This window comes from Chlorocebus sabaeus, chromosome 6, assembly GCF_047675955.1.
Source record: "Chlorocebus sabaeus isolate Y175 chromosome 6, mChlSab1.0.hap1, whole genome shotgun sequence".
Taxonomy (NCBI): Eukaryota; Metazoa; Chordata; class Mammalia; order Primates; family Cercopithecidae; genus Chlorocebus; species Chlorocebus sabaeus.
In genome coordinates, this window is record NC_132909.1 from 39503640 (window position 1) to 39522263 (window position 18624).

The 18624-nt window shown below is 38.0% G+C and overlaps 1 protein-coding gene across 2 annotated transcripts in view; it reads right to left on the bottom strand.

Annotated features, from left to right (window-relative positions):
- LOC140711883 (zinc finger protein 254-like) overlaps positions 1–18624 on the bottom strand; it is a 59493-nt gene that overhangs the window by 5410 nt on the left and 35459 nt on the right. Inside the window, exon 5 of one of the 2 annotated variants that reach the window (XM_073016696.1) lies at positions 17021–18546. In XM_073016696.1, the coding sequence (XP_072872797.1) occupies positions 17021–18546 (1526 nt within the window). Of the gene's footprint in view, positions 1–11955; positions 18547–18624 lie in introns of those variants that run through there. The other variant, XM_073016695.1, reaches the window with a different exon arrangement.

Genomic DNA, 18624 nt, shown 5'->3' on the forward strand with positions numbered 1-18624 from the left:
TGGGCATGGTGTCTCATGCCTGTAATCCCAGCTATTCAGGAGGTTGAAGTAGGGGAATCACGTGAACCTAGGAGGCAAAGGTTGCAGTGAACTGAGATTGTGCCATTGCACTCCAGCTCTGGGTGAAAGAACAAGACTCCATCTTGGGGAGGGGGGAAAAAATCTTTCAGAAAACACATTAACCAAGTGAATAAAAGTAATGGGACAGATTGGCATCACATGCTGATACATATAGGATGATGCAACATGACTTTGGTGAGATTACTGGTCAAAAAACAAATTATAATCTGAATCTGATCATGAAAAAAATGTTTCATGTAAAGTTCAAGCCACATCTGTTGCCCATGTTTTGTAATTTCTAGTAGTGTATCTAAATACTCTCTCTTTAGCATTCTAGAAGGCGAATTTATTTGAATTCATTCCCTAACGTATCTTTCTAAATTATTCCAGGCTATTAATTCCATTCTTTTTAAGTGTGCATTTAAAAATTATGTTCTTCACAGAGCTGATGGAGCATTCAGGTGGAACATAAATGGTGCACTTTTCTCCCTCACTGATATCTGAGGACCCAGCACCATCCCCAATAAGAATGTTTTATATCCCCACCTGCCCAGGCTTATCTGTCAACATAGGGAATACTTTCAATTATTTCAGCATATAAATTCAAGGTATTAGTTGTGATATGTAAGAAACCTGGATGGAGAGAATAAATATAAGGCTCTGCTATATAGGGTGAATTATTTTAAAGAGGTCCTTTCACTGTCATGAGAAGGGAAAAGGCAGTTGAAATAATCTTAGGCAAAAGCATCAGAAGTAGAAATGTAAATGATTGCAATTCTAAACACATGACATTCTAAAAGAAAATGTGGACACAGTTTTTACCTTGGACATGCTTATGTGAGAATCAACCATTTTCCCTCTCTTCTCTGATTCCTTCTCAGGAAAGATTATCTGAACAAATCACCCCCTTTATCTTGAGAATGTGTCTTTAAAGGCATCAGGGCAGACCCTTTGAAGGAAGCAGACTGTTCCTGCAGGACCCTGGAGACACTCCAGATACTGTGAGTGCCCCAACTGCAGAAGTGAGAAAGGGAGTCCCTCCTCTCCCGAACACATACCCCCACTGGAGAAGCTGAAAGTCTGTTTGTGGGATAATTTCCTGACTACCTGGAGCTGCGTCAAATTAGAGCACCAAGCTGAGTGAAATACAGGGGTTCAGCAGGCAGCAGGGAGGCCCTGGGGGCTCGCTAAATCCCCAAGCAGCCCATTCCTGCCTGGCACCACAGGGATCCATCAGGACGGAGGACAGAGGAGCAAGGGGTAAAACTCCAAGTGGAGAAAGACTTCCTTAGCTGAACTTTGTAACAATTTGAATGGGGCAAGAAGCCTTCTTGTCAGAACTGAGAGAAAGGCATGAATCTGGCTTGCAGACTTCACAGGTGGGGAAGAAGTAAAGCCCTTTTTTTTCCGCAGCTGGAAGGCATAAAGCCTTGGGCAATTTTCAAGCCCAACTAGCCTTCCACCTGGAAACAGACTTGGGGTTGCTGTGGGGTGCACAGTGGGAATGAGACTGGCCCTATGGTTTGCAATGGGGGCTGAGTGAGGCCTGTGACTACCTGCTTTCCCCCATTTCCTTGACACCCTGCGTGACTCAGCAGAGACAGCTATAATCCTCTTAGGTATACAACTCCAGTGACCTGGGATTCTCACCTGCATCCCCTATACCAGCCACAGCAAGACCTGCCCAAGGAGAGTCTGAATTCAGACAGGCCTAGTGCCCCCTGCACCCAATGATCCTTCCCTATCCACCCTGGTAGTGGAAGACAGAGGACATATAATGTTGGGAGTCCTAAGGCCCCACCCATCACCAGTCCCTCTGCACACTACTACAGCTGATGCTTTCTGGGAAGCGTTACCTCCTGGCAGGAGGCCCACTAGCAAGCAAATAAATAAATAAAGCATTAAACCACCAAAGCTAAGGACTCCCACAGAGTCCATTGCACCCTTCACCACCTCCACTGGAACAGGCACTGGTATCCATGGCTGAGAGATCTATAGTCCATTTAAATCACAAGACTCTGTGCAGACAACCCCAAGTATCAGCCTGGAGCAGGGAAGACTCACTGGGTGGCTAGACCCAGAAGACACACAACCAATCACTGCAGCTCAGCTCACAGGAAACCATATCCACAGAAAAAAGGGAACACCTTGTGGGTCAAAAAAAATCTAAACTGCTTTCAGCCCTAGACCTTCCCTCTGACAGAGCCTACCCAAATGAGAAGGAACAGAAAAGCAAATGACAAAACGACGTTCATCAACACCCCCCTAAAAAATCACACTAGTTCACCAGCAATGGAAACAAACCAAGAAGAAATCCCTGATTTATCCAAAAAAAGAATTCAGGAGGTTAGTTATTAAGCTAATCAGGGAGGGATGAGAGAAAAGTGAAGGCCAACGCAAGGAAATTCAAAAAATCATACAAGAAGTGAAGGGCAAAATATTCAATGAAATAGATAGCTTAAAAACAAACAAACAAACAAAAAACAAAAAACAAAAAATTCACGAAACATTGGACACACTTTTAGAAATGTGAAATGATCTGGCAAGTCTCACCAATACAAATTAACAAGTAGAAGAAGAAATTCTGAGCTCAAAGACAAGGTATTTGAATTAACCCAATCCAACAAAGACAAAGAAAACAGAATAAGAAAATATAAGCAAAGCCTCCAGGAAGTCTGGAATTATGTTAAATGACCACACCTAAGAATATTTGGTGTTCCCGAGGAAGAAAACATTCTAAAAGCTTGGAAAACATATTTGAGGGAATAATCAAGTAAAACTTCTCTGACCTTGCTAGGGACCTAGACATACAAATATAAGAAGCACAAAGAACAGCTGGGAAATTAATAGCAAAAAGATCTTCAACTTAGCACATTGTGATCAGGTTATCCGAAGTTAAGACAAAAAAATCTTCAGAGCTGTGAGAGAGAACCAGGTAACCTATAAAAGAAAACCTATCAGATTAACAGCAGATTTCTCAGCAGAAACCTTATAAGTTAGAAGGGATTGGGGCCCCAACTACAGCTTCCTCAAACAAAACAATTATCAGTCAAGAATTTTCCATCCCATGAAACTAAGCATCATATATAAGGAAAGATACAGTCATTTTCAGACAAACAAATATTGAGATAGTTCACCATTACCAAGCCCCTAACAGAAAATCTGCTAAGAGAAACTCTAGTTCATAAAACAAATCCTGGAAACATATCAACAGAATCTCTTTACAGCATAAATCAAACAGGATTTATAAAACAGAAATACAAGATAAAAAACAAAAGTGACAAACAAAAAAAAGGCCAGGTGCAGTGGTCCACACCTATAATCTCAGCACTTTTGGGGGCTATGGCGGGCGGATCACAAGGTCAGGAGTTCAGGACCAGCCTGGCCAATATGGTGAATCCCCATCTCTACTAAGTACAAAAAAATTAGCCGTGCGTGGTTGCGGGCACCTCTACTCCCAGCTACTTGGGAGCCTGAAGCAGACGAATCGCTTGAACCTGGGAGGCGGAGGTTGCAGTGAACCAAGATGGCGCCACTGCACTCCAGCCTGGGTGACAGAGTGAGATTCCATTTCCACAAAACAAAACAAAACACCAAAGTATGCAGGCAACAAAGAGCATAATGAACGCAGTGGTACCTCACATTTCATACTAACATTGAATGTAAATGGCCTAAATGCTCCACTTAAAACAGAACTGCAGAATGGATAAGAACTAACTAACCAACTATCTGCTATCTTCAGGAGACTCACCTAACACGTAAGGACTCACATAAACTTAAAGGGGTGGAAAAAGGCGCCTCATGCAAATGGACACCAAAAACAAGCAGGGGTAGCTATTCTTATATAAGACAAAACAAACTTTAAAGTAACAGTGGTTAAAAGAGATAAAGAGGGGCATTATATAATGGTAAATGGCTGGTCCAACAGGAAAACATCACAACCCTAAACATATATCCACCTAATACTAGAGGGCCCAAATTTATAAAACAATTGATAACAGATCTAAGAAATGAGATAGACAGCAACAACGTAATAGTGGGGAACTTCAACTCCACTGACAGCACTAGACAGGCCATCAAGACAGAAAGTCAACAAAGAAACAGTGGATTTAAACTATACCCTGGAAAAAAATGGACTTAACATACACAAAACATTTCATTCAACAACTACAGAACACAATTCTACTCAACAGTGTATGGAACTTTCTCCAAGACAGACCATATGATAGGTTATAAAATGAGCCTCAACCATTTAAGAAAATTGAAATTATATACAAGCACTCTCAGACCACAGTAGAATAAAACTGGAAATCAACTCCCAAAGGAAACTTCAAACCCACATAAATATACGGAAATTAAATAACCTGCTCCTGAATAAGCACTGGGGCAAAAACCAAATCAATATGAAAATTAAGGCCGGGCGCGGTGGCTCAAGCCTGTAATCCCAGCACTTTGGGAGGCCGAGACGGGTGGATCACGAGGTCAGGAGATCGAGACCATCCTGGCTAATACGGCAAAACCCCGTCTCTACTAAAAATACAAAAAACTAGCTGGGTGAGTTGGCGGGCGCCTGTAATCCCAGCTACTCAGGAGGCTGAGGCAGGAGAATGGCGTGAACCCAGGAGGCGGAGCTTGCAGTGAGCTGAGATCCGGCCACTGCACTCCAGCCTGGGCGACAGAGCGAGACTCCGTCTCAAAAAAAAAAAAAAAAAAAAAAAAAAAGAAAATTAAGAAATTCTTCAAACAGAATGACAATAATGACACAACCTATCAAAACCTCTGGGACACAGCTAAGGTGGTGCTAAGAGGAAAGTTCATAGCCCTAAATACTTACATTAAAAAGTCTGAAAGAGCACAAACAGACAATCTTAGGTCACACCGCAAGAAACTAGAGAAACAAGAACAAACCAAACCCAAACCCAGAAGAAAAAACAGAAAATAACCAAGATCAGAGCAGAACTAAATGAAATTGAAACAAAAAATACAAAAGATAAATGAAACAAAAAGCTGCTTCTTTGAAAATATAAATAAAATTGATAGACCATTAGCAAGATTAACCAAGAAAAGAGAGAAAATCCAAATAACCTCACTGAGAAATGAAACAGGAGATATTATAACTGACACCACTGAAATACAAAAAAATCATTCAAGACTACTATGAACACCTCTACACACATAAATTAGAAACCCTAGAAGAGAAGAATAAATTCTTGTAAAAATACAACCCTCTTAGCTTAAATCAGGAAGAACTAGATACCCTGAACAGACCAATAACAAGCAGTGAGATTAAAGTAGTAATTTAAAAAATTACCAATAAAAAGTCCAGGACCAGATGGATTCAAAGCAGAATTCTACCAGACATTCAAAGAATTGGTACCAATCTTCTTGACACTATTCCACCAGATAGAGAAATAAGGAACCCTCCCTAATTCATTCTATTAAGTCAGCATCACCCTAGTACCAAAATCAGGAAAAGACACAACTACGAAAGAAAACTGCAGGCCAATATCCTTGATAAACATTGATGCTAAAATCCTTTAAAAAATACTAGCTAACCGAATCCAACAACATGTCAAAAAGATAATCCACCATGATAAAGTGGGTTTCATAGCAGGAATGCAGGGATGGTCTGACACACACAAGTCAACAAATGTGATACACCACAAAAATAGAATTGAAAACAAAAATAGCATGATCATCTCAATAGACACAGAAAAAGCATTCGACAAAATCCAGCATCCCTTTGTAAGTAAAACTCTCAGCTTGGTCTGGCGCACGGTGGCTCATGCCTGTAATCCCAGCACTTTGGGAGGCGGAGGCAGGCAGATCACCTGACATCAGGAGTTCAAGACCAGCCTGACCAATATGATGAAACCTTGTCTCTACTAAAAGTACAAAAATTAGCCGAGCATGATGACATGTGCCTGTAATCTCAGCTACTTGGGAGGCTGAGACAGAATCGTTTGAACCCAGGAGGCAGAGGTTGTGGTGAGCCGAGATCGTGCCATTGCACTCCAGCCTGGGCAACAAGAGTAAAACTCTGTCAAAACAAACAAAACCTCTCAGGAAAGTTCGCATACAAAGAACAGCTTAAGGTAATAAAAGCTATCTACAACAAACCCACAGCCAACATAATACTGAATGAGGAAAAGTTGAAAGCATTCTCTCTGAGAATGGAAACAAGACTAGGATGCCCACTCTCACCAACATAGTACTGGACGTCCTCTCCAACATAGTCCTGGACATCCTCCAGAGTTATCAGACCAGAAAAAGAAATAAAGGGCATCCAAGTCAGTAAACAGGAAGTCAAACTGTCCCTGGTTGCTGATGATACGATCATTTACCACGAAAAGCCTAAGGACTCCTCCAGAACGCTCCTACAACTGATAAAAGAATTCAGCAGGCAAGATGGCTGAATAAGAACAGCTCCACTCTCCAACTCCCAGCGCGAGCGACACAGAAGACCGGTGATTTCTGCATTTTCAACTGAGCCTCTGCTGCTGACACCCAGGCAAACAGGGTCTGGAGTGGACCTCAAGCAATCTCCAACAGACCTACAGCTGAGGGTCCTGACTGTTAGAAGGAAAACTATCAAACAGGAAGGACACCTACACCAAAACCCCATCAGTACATCACCATCATTATCAAAGACCAGAGGCAGATAAAACCACAAAGATGGGGAAAAAGCAGGGCAGAAAAGCTGGAAATTCAAAAAATAAGAGCACATCTCCCCCGGCAAAGGAGCGCAGCTCATCGCCAGCAACAGATCAAAGCTTGACGGAGAATGACTTTGACGAGATGAGAGAAGAAGGCTTCAGTCCATCAAATTTCTCAGAGCTAAAGGAGGAATTACGTACTCAGTGCAAAGAAACTAAAAATCTTGAAAAAAAAGTGGAAGAATTGATGGCTAGAGTAATTAATGCAGAGAAGGTTATAAACGAAATGAAAGAGATGAAAACCATGACACGAGAAATACATGACAAATGCACAAGCTTCAGTAACCGACTCGATCAACTGGAAGAAAGAGTATCAGCGATTGAGGATCAAATGAACGAAATGAAGCGAGAAGAGAAATCTAAAGAAAAAAGAAGAAAAAGAAATGAACAAAGCCTGCAAGAAGTATGGGATTATGTAAAAAGACCAAATCTACATCTGATTGGGGTGCCTGAAAGTGATGGGAAAATGGAACCAAGTTGGAAAATACTCTTCAGGATATCATCCAGGAGAACTTCCCCAACCTAGTAGGGCAGGCCAACATTCAAATCCATGAAATACAGAGAACGCCACAAAGATACTCCTCGAGAAGAGCAACTCCAAGACACATAATTGCCAGATTCACCAAAGTTGAGATGAAGGAAAAAATCTTAAGGGCAGCCAGAGAGAAAGGTCAGGTTACCCACAAAGGGAAGCCCATCAGACTAACAGCAGATCTCTCGGCAGAAACTCTACAAGTCAGAAGAGATTGGGGGCCAATATTCAACATTCTTAAAGAAAAGAATTTTAAACCCAGAATTTCATATCCAGCCAAACTAAGTTTCATAAGTGAAGGAGAAATAAAATCCTTTACAGATAAGCAAATGCTTAGAGATTTTGTCACCACTAGGCCTGCCTTACAAGAGACCCTGAAGGAAGCACTAAACATGGAAACGAACAACCGGTACCAGCCATTGCAAAAACATGCCAAAATGTAAAGACCATCGAGGCTAGGAAGAAACTGCATCAACTAACGAGCAAAATAACCAGTTAATCTCATAATAGCAGGATCAAGTTCACACATAACAATATTAACCTTAAATGTAAATGGATTAAATGCTCCAATTAAAAGACACAGACTGGCAAACTGGATAAAGAGTCAAGACCCATCAGTCTGCTGTATTCAGGAGACCCATCTCACATGCAGAGACATACATAGGCTCAAAATAAAGGGATGGAGGAAGATTTACCAAGCAAATGGAGAACAAAAAAAAGCAGGGGTTGCAATACTAGTCTCTGATAAAACAGACTTTAAACCATCAAAGATCAAAAGAGACAAAGAAGGCCATTACATAATGGTAAAAGGATCAATTCAACAGGAAGAGCTAACTATCCTAAATATATATGCACCCAATACAGGAGCACCCACATTCATAAAGCAAGTCCTTAGAGACTTACAAAGAGACTTAGACTCCCATACAATAATAATGGGAGACTTCAACACTCCACTGTCAACGTTAGACAGATCAACGAGACAGAAAGTTAACAAGGATATCCAGGTATTGAACTCATCTCTGCAGCAAGCAGACCTAATAGACATCTATAGAACTCTCCACCCCAAATCAACAGAATATACATTCTTCTCAGCACCACATCACACTTATTCCAAAATAGACCACATAATTGGAAGTAAAGCACTCCTCAGCAAATGTACAAGAACAGAAATTATAACAAACTGTCTCTCAGACCACAGTGCAATCAAACTAGAATTCAGGACTAAGAAACTCAATCAAAACCGCTCAACTACATGGAAACTGAACAACCTGCTCCTGAATGACTACTGGGTACATAACAAAATGAAGGCAGAAATAAAGATGTTCTTTGAAACCAATGAGACCAAAGATACAACATACCAGAATCTCTGGGACACATTTAAAGCAGTGTGTAGAGGGAAATTTATAGCACTAAATGCCCACAAGAGAAAGCAGGAAAGATCTAAAATTGACATTCTAACATCACAATTAAAAGAACTAGAGAAGCAAGAGCAAACGCATTCAAAAGCTAGCAGAAGGCAAGAAATAACTAAGATCAGAGCAGAACTGAAGGAGATAGAGACACAAAAAACCCTCCAAAAAATCAATGAATCCAGGAGTTGGTTTTTTGAAAAGATCAACAAAATTGACAGACCACTAGCAAGACTAATAAAGAAGAAAAGAGAGAAGAATCAAATAGACGCAATAAAAAATGATAAAGGAGATATCACCACAGACCCCACAGAAATACAAACTACCATCAGAGAATACTATAAACACTTCTATGCAAATAAACTAGAAAATCTAGAAGAAATGGATACTTTCCTGGACACTTACACTCTTCCAAGACTAAACCAGGAAGAAGTTGAATCCCTAAATAGACCAATAGCAGGCTCTGAAATTGAGGCAATAATTAATAGCCTACCAACCAAAAAAAGTCCAGGACCAGATGGATTCACAGCTGAATTCTACCAGAGGTACAAGGAGGAGCTGGTACCATTCCTTCTGAAACTATTCCAATCAATAGAAAAAGAGGGAATCCTCCCTAACTCATTTTATGAGGCCAACATCATCCTGATACCAAAGCCTGGCAGAGACACAACAAAAAAAGAGAATTTTAGACCAATATCCCTGATGAACATCGATGCAAAAATCCTCAATAAAATACTGGCAACCCGGATTCAGAAGCACATCAAAAAGCTTATCCACCATGATCAAGTGGGCTTCATCCCTGGGATGCAAGGCTGGTTCAACATTCACAAATCAATAAACGTAATCCAGCATATAAACAGAACCAAAGACAAGAACCACATGATTATCTCAATAGATGCAGAAAAGGCCTTTGACAAAATTCAACAGCCCTTCATGCTAAAAACGCTCAATAAATTCGGTATTGATGGAACGTACCTCAAAATAATAAGAGCTATTTATGACAAACCCACAGCCAATATCATGCTGAATGGGCAAAAACTGGAAAAATTCCCTTTGAAAACTGGCACAAGACAGGGATGCCCTCTCTCACCACTCCTATTCAACATAGTGTTGGAAGTTCCGGCTAGGACAATCAGGCAAGAGAAAGAAATCAAGGGGATTCAGTTAGGAAAAGAAGAAGTCAAATTGTCCCTCTTTGCAGATGACATGATTGTATATTTAGAAAATCCCATTGTCTCAGCCCAAAATCTCCTTAAGCTGATAAGCAACTTCAGCAAAGTCTCAGGATACAAAATTAATGTGCAAAAATCACAATCATTCTTATACACCAGTAACAGACAAACAAAGAGCCAAATTATGAATGAACTTCCATTCACAACTGCTTCAAAGAGAATAAAATACCTAGGAATCTAACTTACAAGGGATGTAAAGGACCTCTTCAAGGAGAACTACAAACCACTGCTCAGTGAAATAAAAGAGGACACAAACAAATGGAAGAACATACCATGCTCATGGATAGGAAGAATCAATATCGTGAAAATGGCCATACTGCCCAAGGTTATTTATAGATTCAATGCCATCCCCATCAAGCTACCAACAAGTTTCTTCACAGAATTGGAAAAAACTGCTTTAAAGTTCATATGGAACCAAAAAAGAGCCCGCATCTCCAAGACAATCCTAAGTCAAAAGAACAAAGTTGGAGGCATCACGCTACCTGACTTCAAACTATAGTACAAGGCTACAGTAACCAAAACAGCATGGTACTAGTACCAAAACAGAGATATAGACCAATGGAACAGAACAGAGTCCTCAGAAATAATACCACACATCTACAGCCATCTGATCTTTGACAAACCTGAGAGAATAGGATTCCCTATTTAATAAATGGTGCTGGGAAAATTGGCTAGCCATAAGTAGAAAGCTGAAACTGGATCCTAACCTTACTCCTTATACGAAAATTAATTCAAGATGGATTAGAGACTTAAATGTTAGACCTAATACCATAAAAACCCTAGAGGAAAACCTAGGTAGTACCATTCAGGACATAGGCATGGGCAAAGACTTCATGTCTAAAACACCAAAAGCAACGGCAGCAAAAGACAAAATTGACAAATGGGATCTCATTAAACTAAAGAGCTTCTGCACAGCGAAAGAAACTACTATCAGAGTGAACAGGCAACCTACAGAATGGGAGAAAATTTTTTCAATCTACTCATCTGACAAAGGGCTAATATCCAGAACCTACAAAGAACTCAAACAAATTTACAAGAAAAAAACAAACAACCCCATCAAAAAGTAGGCAAAGGATATGAACAGACATTTCTCAAAAGAAGATATTCATACAGCCAACAGACACATGAAAACATGCTCATCATCACTGGCCATCAGAGAAATGCAAATCAAAACCACAATGAGATACCATCTCACACCAGTTAGAATGGCAATCATTAAAAAGTCAGGAAACAATAGGTGCTGGAGAGGATGTGGAGAAATAGGAACACTTTTACACTGTTGGTGGGATTGTAAACTAGTTCAACCATTATGGAAAACCGTATGGTGATTCCTCAAGGATCTAGAACTAGATGTACCATATGACCCAGCCATCCCATTACTGGATATATACCCAAAGGATTATAAATCATGCTGCTATAAAGACACATGCACACATATGTTTATTGCGGCACTATTCACAATAGCAAAGACTTGGAATCAACCCAAATGTCCATCAGTGACAGACTGGATTAAGAAAATATGGCACATATACACCATGGAATACTATGCAGTCATAAAAAAGGATGAGTTTGTGTCCTTTGTAGGGACATGGATGCAGCTGGAAACCATCATTCTTAGCAAACTATCACAAGAACAGAAAACCAAACACCGCATGTTCTCACTCACAGGTGGGAACTGAACAATGAGATCACTTGGACTCGGGAAGGGGAACATCACACACTGGGGCCTATCATGGGGAGAGGGGAGGGGGGAGGGATTGCACTGGGAGTTATACCTGATGTAAATGACGAGTTGATGGGTGCTGACGAGTTGACGGGTGCAGCACAGCAACATGGTACAAGTGTACATATGTAACAAACCTGCACGTTATGCACATGTACCCTAGAACTTAAAGTATAATAATAATAATAAATAAATTTTTTTAAAAAAAGAATTCAGCAAAGTTTCTGGATACAAGATTAATGTACACAAATCAGTAGCTCTTTTGTTCTTTTATTCACTAACAGAAACCAAATGGAGAATTAAATCAAGAACTCCCCTTTTACAATAGCTGAAAAAAAAGAAAAAGAAAAACTTAGGAATATACCTAATGAAGGAGTCAAAAGACCTCTAAAAGGAAAACTAAAAAACACTACTGAAAGAAATCATAGATGACATCAACAAATGGAAACACATTCCATGCTCAAGGATGGGTAGAATCAATATTGTGAAAATGATCATACTGCCGAAAGCAATCTACAAATTCAGCACAACTCCCATCAAAATACTACTGTCATTCTTCACAGAGTTAGAAAAAACAATTCTAAAATTCATATGGAACCAAAAAAGGGCCCACAGAGCCAAAGAAAAACTAAGCAAAAAACAAATCTGGAGGCACCACACTACCTGAATTCAAACTATACTACAAAATCATAGTGTCCAAAACAGCATGGTATTGGTATAAAAATAGACACACACACCAATGGAACAGAGAACCCAGAAATAAAGTGAAATAATTACAGCCAAGCAATCTTCAAAAAAGTAAAAATACATAAAGTGGGGAAAAGACAGCCATTTCAACAAATGGTGTTGGGATAATTGGCTAGCCACATGTAGGAAAATAAAACCAGATCCTCATCTCTCACCTTATATAGAAAAAAAAATCAACACAAGATGGATTAAGGACTTAAACCTAAGACCTGAAACTATAAAAATTCTGGAAGATAATAATGGAAAAACCCTTCTAGACATTAGCTAGGCAAAAATTTCATGACCAAAAACCCAAAAGCAAATGCAGTATAAACAAAGATAAACAGCTGGGACTTAATTAAATAAAGAGCTTTTGCATGGCAAAAGGAACAGTAAACAGTGTAAACAGGCAACTCACAGAGTGGGAGAAAATCTTCACAATCTATACATCTGACAAAGGACTAATATACAGAATCTACAAGGAACTCAAACAAATCAGTAAGAAAAAAAAATCAAAACCTGTGCTAAAGATAATTCTCAAAAGAAGATATACAAATGGAAAACAAACATATGAAAAAATGCTCAACATCACTATTGATCAGGGAAATAAAAATCAAAACCACAATGCAAAACCACCTTATTCCTGCAAGAATGGTCATAATCAAAAGATCAAAAGACTGTAGATGTTGGCGTGGATGCGGTGATTAGGGAACACTTTGTAAAAAGTAAAGTAGAGGTTCCTCTTCAAAGTTTCTTCCCCCCATCTAATTAGGAATAAATGGTAACTTTTCTTAGAAGCAAAATTTATTCAAAGACCTGTACTTCTAAATATTTGCCCTGGCATGCTTATAGTGGTCCACGCAAGCATTAGGTCATAGCCTGCTCCTCTTCCTTATTTAAAAGTGGTTTTACCTTTCTCAGCATTCCACAAGTTACTCACTCCTTTCTTTGTTCTCCTTTACCTTTGCCTCTTTTAAAAAGTTCTAAGTTGCTAGCTAATCAGGACAAATACAGAATGTGAGGTCCCATTCTAGCCAACGGAAACCGGACACAACAGTAGGGTGGAAGCGTCATGTTATAAATGACCCTGTCTCCTTTGTTCGTTGTACTCTCATGGCAAAACTGCTGGCGAGTGTGCACTTTCTGCAGGAAGTAAAAATGGCATTATTAAACAAATTAAATTTATGTTCAAGTGCTATTTCTTTATGCCACTAAGGAATAAATATTTCAAACAACTTCTACACTGCTGGTGGGAATGTAAACTAGTACAGCTGCAATGAAAAACAGTGTGGATATTCCTTAAAGAACTAAAAGTAGAACTACATTTGATCCAGCAATCCCACTACTGGGTATCTATCCAGAGAAAAACTAGTCATTATTTGAAAAAGATACTTGCACATGCATGTTTCTAGCAGCAATTCACAACTAAAAAAATCACAGAACCAACTGAAATGCCCAGCAATCAATGAGTGGACACACACACACACACACACCAGACTACTACTCAGCCACAAAAAGGAATGAATTAACAGCATTTGCAATGACCTGGATGAGACTGGAGACTGTAATTCTAAGTGAAGTAACTCAGGAATGGAAAACCAAACATCATATGTTCTCACTGATATGTGGGAGATAAGCTATGGGGACACAAAAGCATAAGAATTATACAATGAACTTTGGGGACTTTGGGGAAAGAGTGGTGGGGGGAGATAAAAGACAACTTATATGGTGGAGTGTATCCTGCTCAGATGATGGTTGCACCAGGATCTCACAGGTCACCACTTAAGAACTTATTCATCTAACCAAATACCACATGTACCCCAATAACTTAAGGAACAGCAAAATTAAATATATATATATTCTTATAATTACAGACCAGCTCATATAATACTTCTAAAACTATTACACAGGTCAGGCATAGCGGCTCACGCCTGTAATCCCAGGACTTTCAGAGGCCAAGGTGGGTGGATCACCTAAGGTCAGGAGTTGAAGACCAGCCTGACCAACATGGTGAAACCTCATCTGTACTAAAAATACAAAAATTAGCTGGGCATGGTGGCGGGCACCTGTAATCCCAGCTACTTGGGAGGCTGAGGCAGGAGAATTGCTTGAACGTAAAAGGCAGAGATTACAGTGAGCTGAGATCGCACCATTGAACTTCAGCCTTGGTGACAGAGCAAGACTCTGTCTCAAAAATAAATAGATAAACAAACAAGCAAACAAGTAACAAAAAAAAACAAAGTTGTGGGTCTAACATGAGTACCAGTCAAGTTAAAACATAGAATTTGCATGGGAAGATTCTGAATCATAAGCCCAAAGACTGTACAGTAATAAATTCAAGACGAAGCAAATAGCATGAATTTGGTTTCAGCATTTTTGAAAATTTTTGTTTTCTAGTAAATTAGACACCTTATTAAAATAATTTATTTTGTTCCAATATTGCTTTTTGCTGCTAAAAACTTTCAAACCTGTACTCAGGCAAACATACTTACTCCATAATTTATTTACACCTAAGGTTTATCTTTAACAGATGTATATATATTTAATTTTATGTAAATCAATTCTAAGAGTCCATATGTCCTTGCGGGCAGAGGCCACATGTTCAAAGAAAAATATATTAAAATTTTTTTAAATATTTATTCAGAACTCAGAAATGTATGGATTTTACATGTTTTACATGTTTTATTATGACCATAAAAATGACCCTGTAGTCAGTAACAATTGTAAATTTAAAAATAACTAAAACAGTAGAATTGAATTGCTTGTAATAAAAAAGAATACATGCTAGAGGTAATGGATATCTCATTTCCTCTAATGTGATTATTATATAGAGTATGCTTGCATCAAAATATACCATAAATGGCATACATATATACACATATTATGTATCCACAAAAATTAAGAAAAATAAATTTAAATCTGAAAATAAGAATAAAAATTTAACCTATAGGAACAATATTCTTTAACTTATTGGCAATTTAAAGTCACTGGCAAAAAAGATTGCTAGAGATGATAGTCCATTATCTTACAGTGTATTGTTATCATCTTTTACCTACACCCTTGGGTAAGGTGGAACAGGTTAATGTTAGTGGCATAAGAACACTTCATTGAATTCACAATAGTATTTAACATGTTAAAAATGTTGAATTCAAAAGCTAAGTTCACACATAATTTATAATTTAAAAATATACTGCATATTATTCCATAGTACAATAAAATAACATATAACTTAATTTTAACTAAAATTAAGAATGTTTTTCATTCATAATGAACACCTACCTCATGCATCACTCAATATTATAAGTTAACTACAAAGAGCCTCTCTACTTAAATTTTCATCATGCATCTTACATTTTAATGTCTTTCTTTTCATAGAAAAGATCATAAATAATGCCTAATAAAAAAGAATCTCATATATTTTATGCAGCAACAATTAGTCACATGCTTTCACATGTGAATACACTAGGAATGATGAAACAGCATGAAGTAATTTAAGAGTTTAACACATTATTCACTTTTAAAAAAATCTGTTTTTTTTTTAAAAAGTACTTTGAATGTAAAGTTATATACAAATGATGTTTACACAAATTTTGGTTTGTATTATTTTCTATACTCAGCACTCTGATTTAGTGTAATGTCTAATGTTTGAGCACCCTAGATATTTCTACTGTGAATTGTTCCCTGATATACATATAGACTTAATTTTAGATTATCTTTCATATTTAATGCATCTACAGAAATATATTTTAGATGAACACCTCGGTGGTTTATAATTTGTAGTTTTTGAAAAAATGTTTTTCCAAATTCATTACACTTGCAGGGTTTTCTTCAATATAAACTCCCTGATGTTCAACAAAGTTTTAACAACTGCCTGAGGGTTTTTCTCTCGTACAAAATGTGTACAATAAGATCTGTGATGCAAGTAAAGATATTACAATCCTCTTCATATTTGTAATGCTTTTTCAAAATAAATACTCTTCTATACTTTAAAGACATATTTTCTGATCTTCTGAGAGTAGATTTTAATGTTTTTATTTAGTATGAACTCTATGATTTTGAGTAAGATGTGGGCAGGCATTAATGGCTTTTTTACTTTGCCTATATTTGTACATTTGTTCTCAAGTATAAATGCTTTCCTGTACAATAAGGTGTGAGCATTGGTTTGAAGCTTGGCCACATTGTTCACACTGGTAGTTTTCTCCAGTATGAATTACCTTACTTACAATCAAGTGTGACAATCATTTAAAGGCTTTGTCACATTCTTCACATTTCTAGGATTTTTCAGCAGAATGATTTTCTTTAAAGTTTGAGGTATTGTCAAAAGCATCAGCACCTCTCTCAGGTTTGTAGTTTCTCTCCAGTATGAATAATCTTGTATCTACTAAGAATTGAGGACTTTTATAGGCTTTGGCACATTATTCATACTTGTAATATTTCTCTCCAATATGAGTTATCCTATCTGTGGTGAGGTGTGAGGGCTGGTTAACAGCTTTGCCACATTTTCCCCATTTGTAGGGTTGCTCTCCAGTATGAATTCTCCTATGTTTAGTTAGAGTTGAGGACCAGAAAAAGGCTTTGCCACATTCTTCACATTTGTAGGGTTTTACTCCAGTATGAATTACCTTATGTTTAGTAAAAGTTGAAGACCGGCTAAAAGATTTGCCACATTCTTCACATTTGTAGGGTTTCTCTCCAGTATGAATTCTCTTATGGTTAGTAAGGATTGAAGACTGCTTAAAGGCTTTGCCACATTTCTCACATTGGTAGGGTTTCTCTTCAGTATGAATTATCTTATGTTTAGTAAGAGTTGAGGACCAGTTAAAGGCTTTGCCACATTCTTCACATTTGTAGGGTTTCTCTCCAGTATGAATTATCTTATGCGTAGTAAGGGTTGAGGATTGGCTAAAAGCTTTGCCACATTCTTCACATTTGTAGGGTTTCTCTCCAGTGTGCATCCTCTTATGTCTAGTTAGGGTTGAGGACCATATAAATGTCTTGCCACATTCTTCACATTTGTAGGGTTTCTCTCTAGTATGAATTCTCTTATGTTTAGTTAGGGTTGAGGACCAGATAAAAGCTTTGCCACATTCTTCACACTTGTAAGGTTTCTCTCCAGTATGAATTATCTTATGTGTAGTAAGATTTGAAGATCGATTAAAACCTTTGCCACATTCTTCACATTTGTAGAGTTTCTCTCCAACATGAATTATTTTATGTGTAGTAAGAGTTGAGAGTTGCTTAAAAGCTTTGCCACATTCTAAACATTTGTAGCGTTTCTCTCCTGTATGAATTATCTTATGTGTAGTAAGAGTTGAGGATTGGCTAAAAGCTTTGCCACATTCTTCACATTTGTAGGGTTTCTCTCCAGTGTGCATCCTCTTATGTCTAGTTAGGGTTGAGGACCATATAAATGCTTTGCCACATTCTTCACAGTTGTAGGGTTTCTTTCTAGTATGAATTCTCTTATGTTCAGTAAGGGTTGAGGACCAGATAAATGTTTTGCCACATTCTTCACACTTGTAAGGTTTCTCTCCAGTATGAATTATCTTATGTGTAGTAAGATTTGAGGGTCGATTAAAAGCTTCACCACATTCTTCACATTTGTAGAGTTTCTCTCCAGCATGAATTATTTCATGTGTAGTAAGGGTTGAGAGTTGCTTAGAAGCTTTGCCATACTCTTCACATTTGTAGGGTTTCTCTTCAGTATAAATTTTCCTATGATTAGTAAGGGTTGAGGACCAATTAAAGGTTTTTCCATTTTCTTTACATTTGTAGGACATCTCTCTATGATAAATGCTTTTGTGTTGGGTTTTATGTGAAAGCATGCAAAATGGTTTGACACATTTTTTACCTTTGGAAGATTTCTTTTCAGTATGTCTTATCTTATGTCTGTTTGAATTTAAAAATTTAAATAAGACTTTCAAATATTTATCACTTTGAAATACTTTGCTCTGGGCAGTTGTGAAACACTGGTTATGTCCATTATAACCTTCTTTGTTCACCTTACACTCATCCACACTTTTATAGCCTTTTCTTAACTGTAAATTCTCAGGTCCATATTTTTCATATCTTCTCAGTATTACTTTTTGAAAAGAATCATCCATGCCCTGCTCTGGCCAAAGGTCTTGAGCAAAACGAGGACATATACCTGAAAAAATAAATAAATAAATAAATTACTCCGTTTACTAGACTCAGATGAATATAGTTTTAAAATCTTACCTATAAA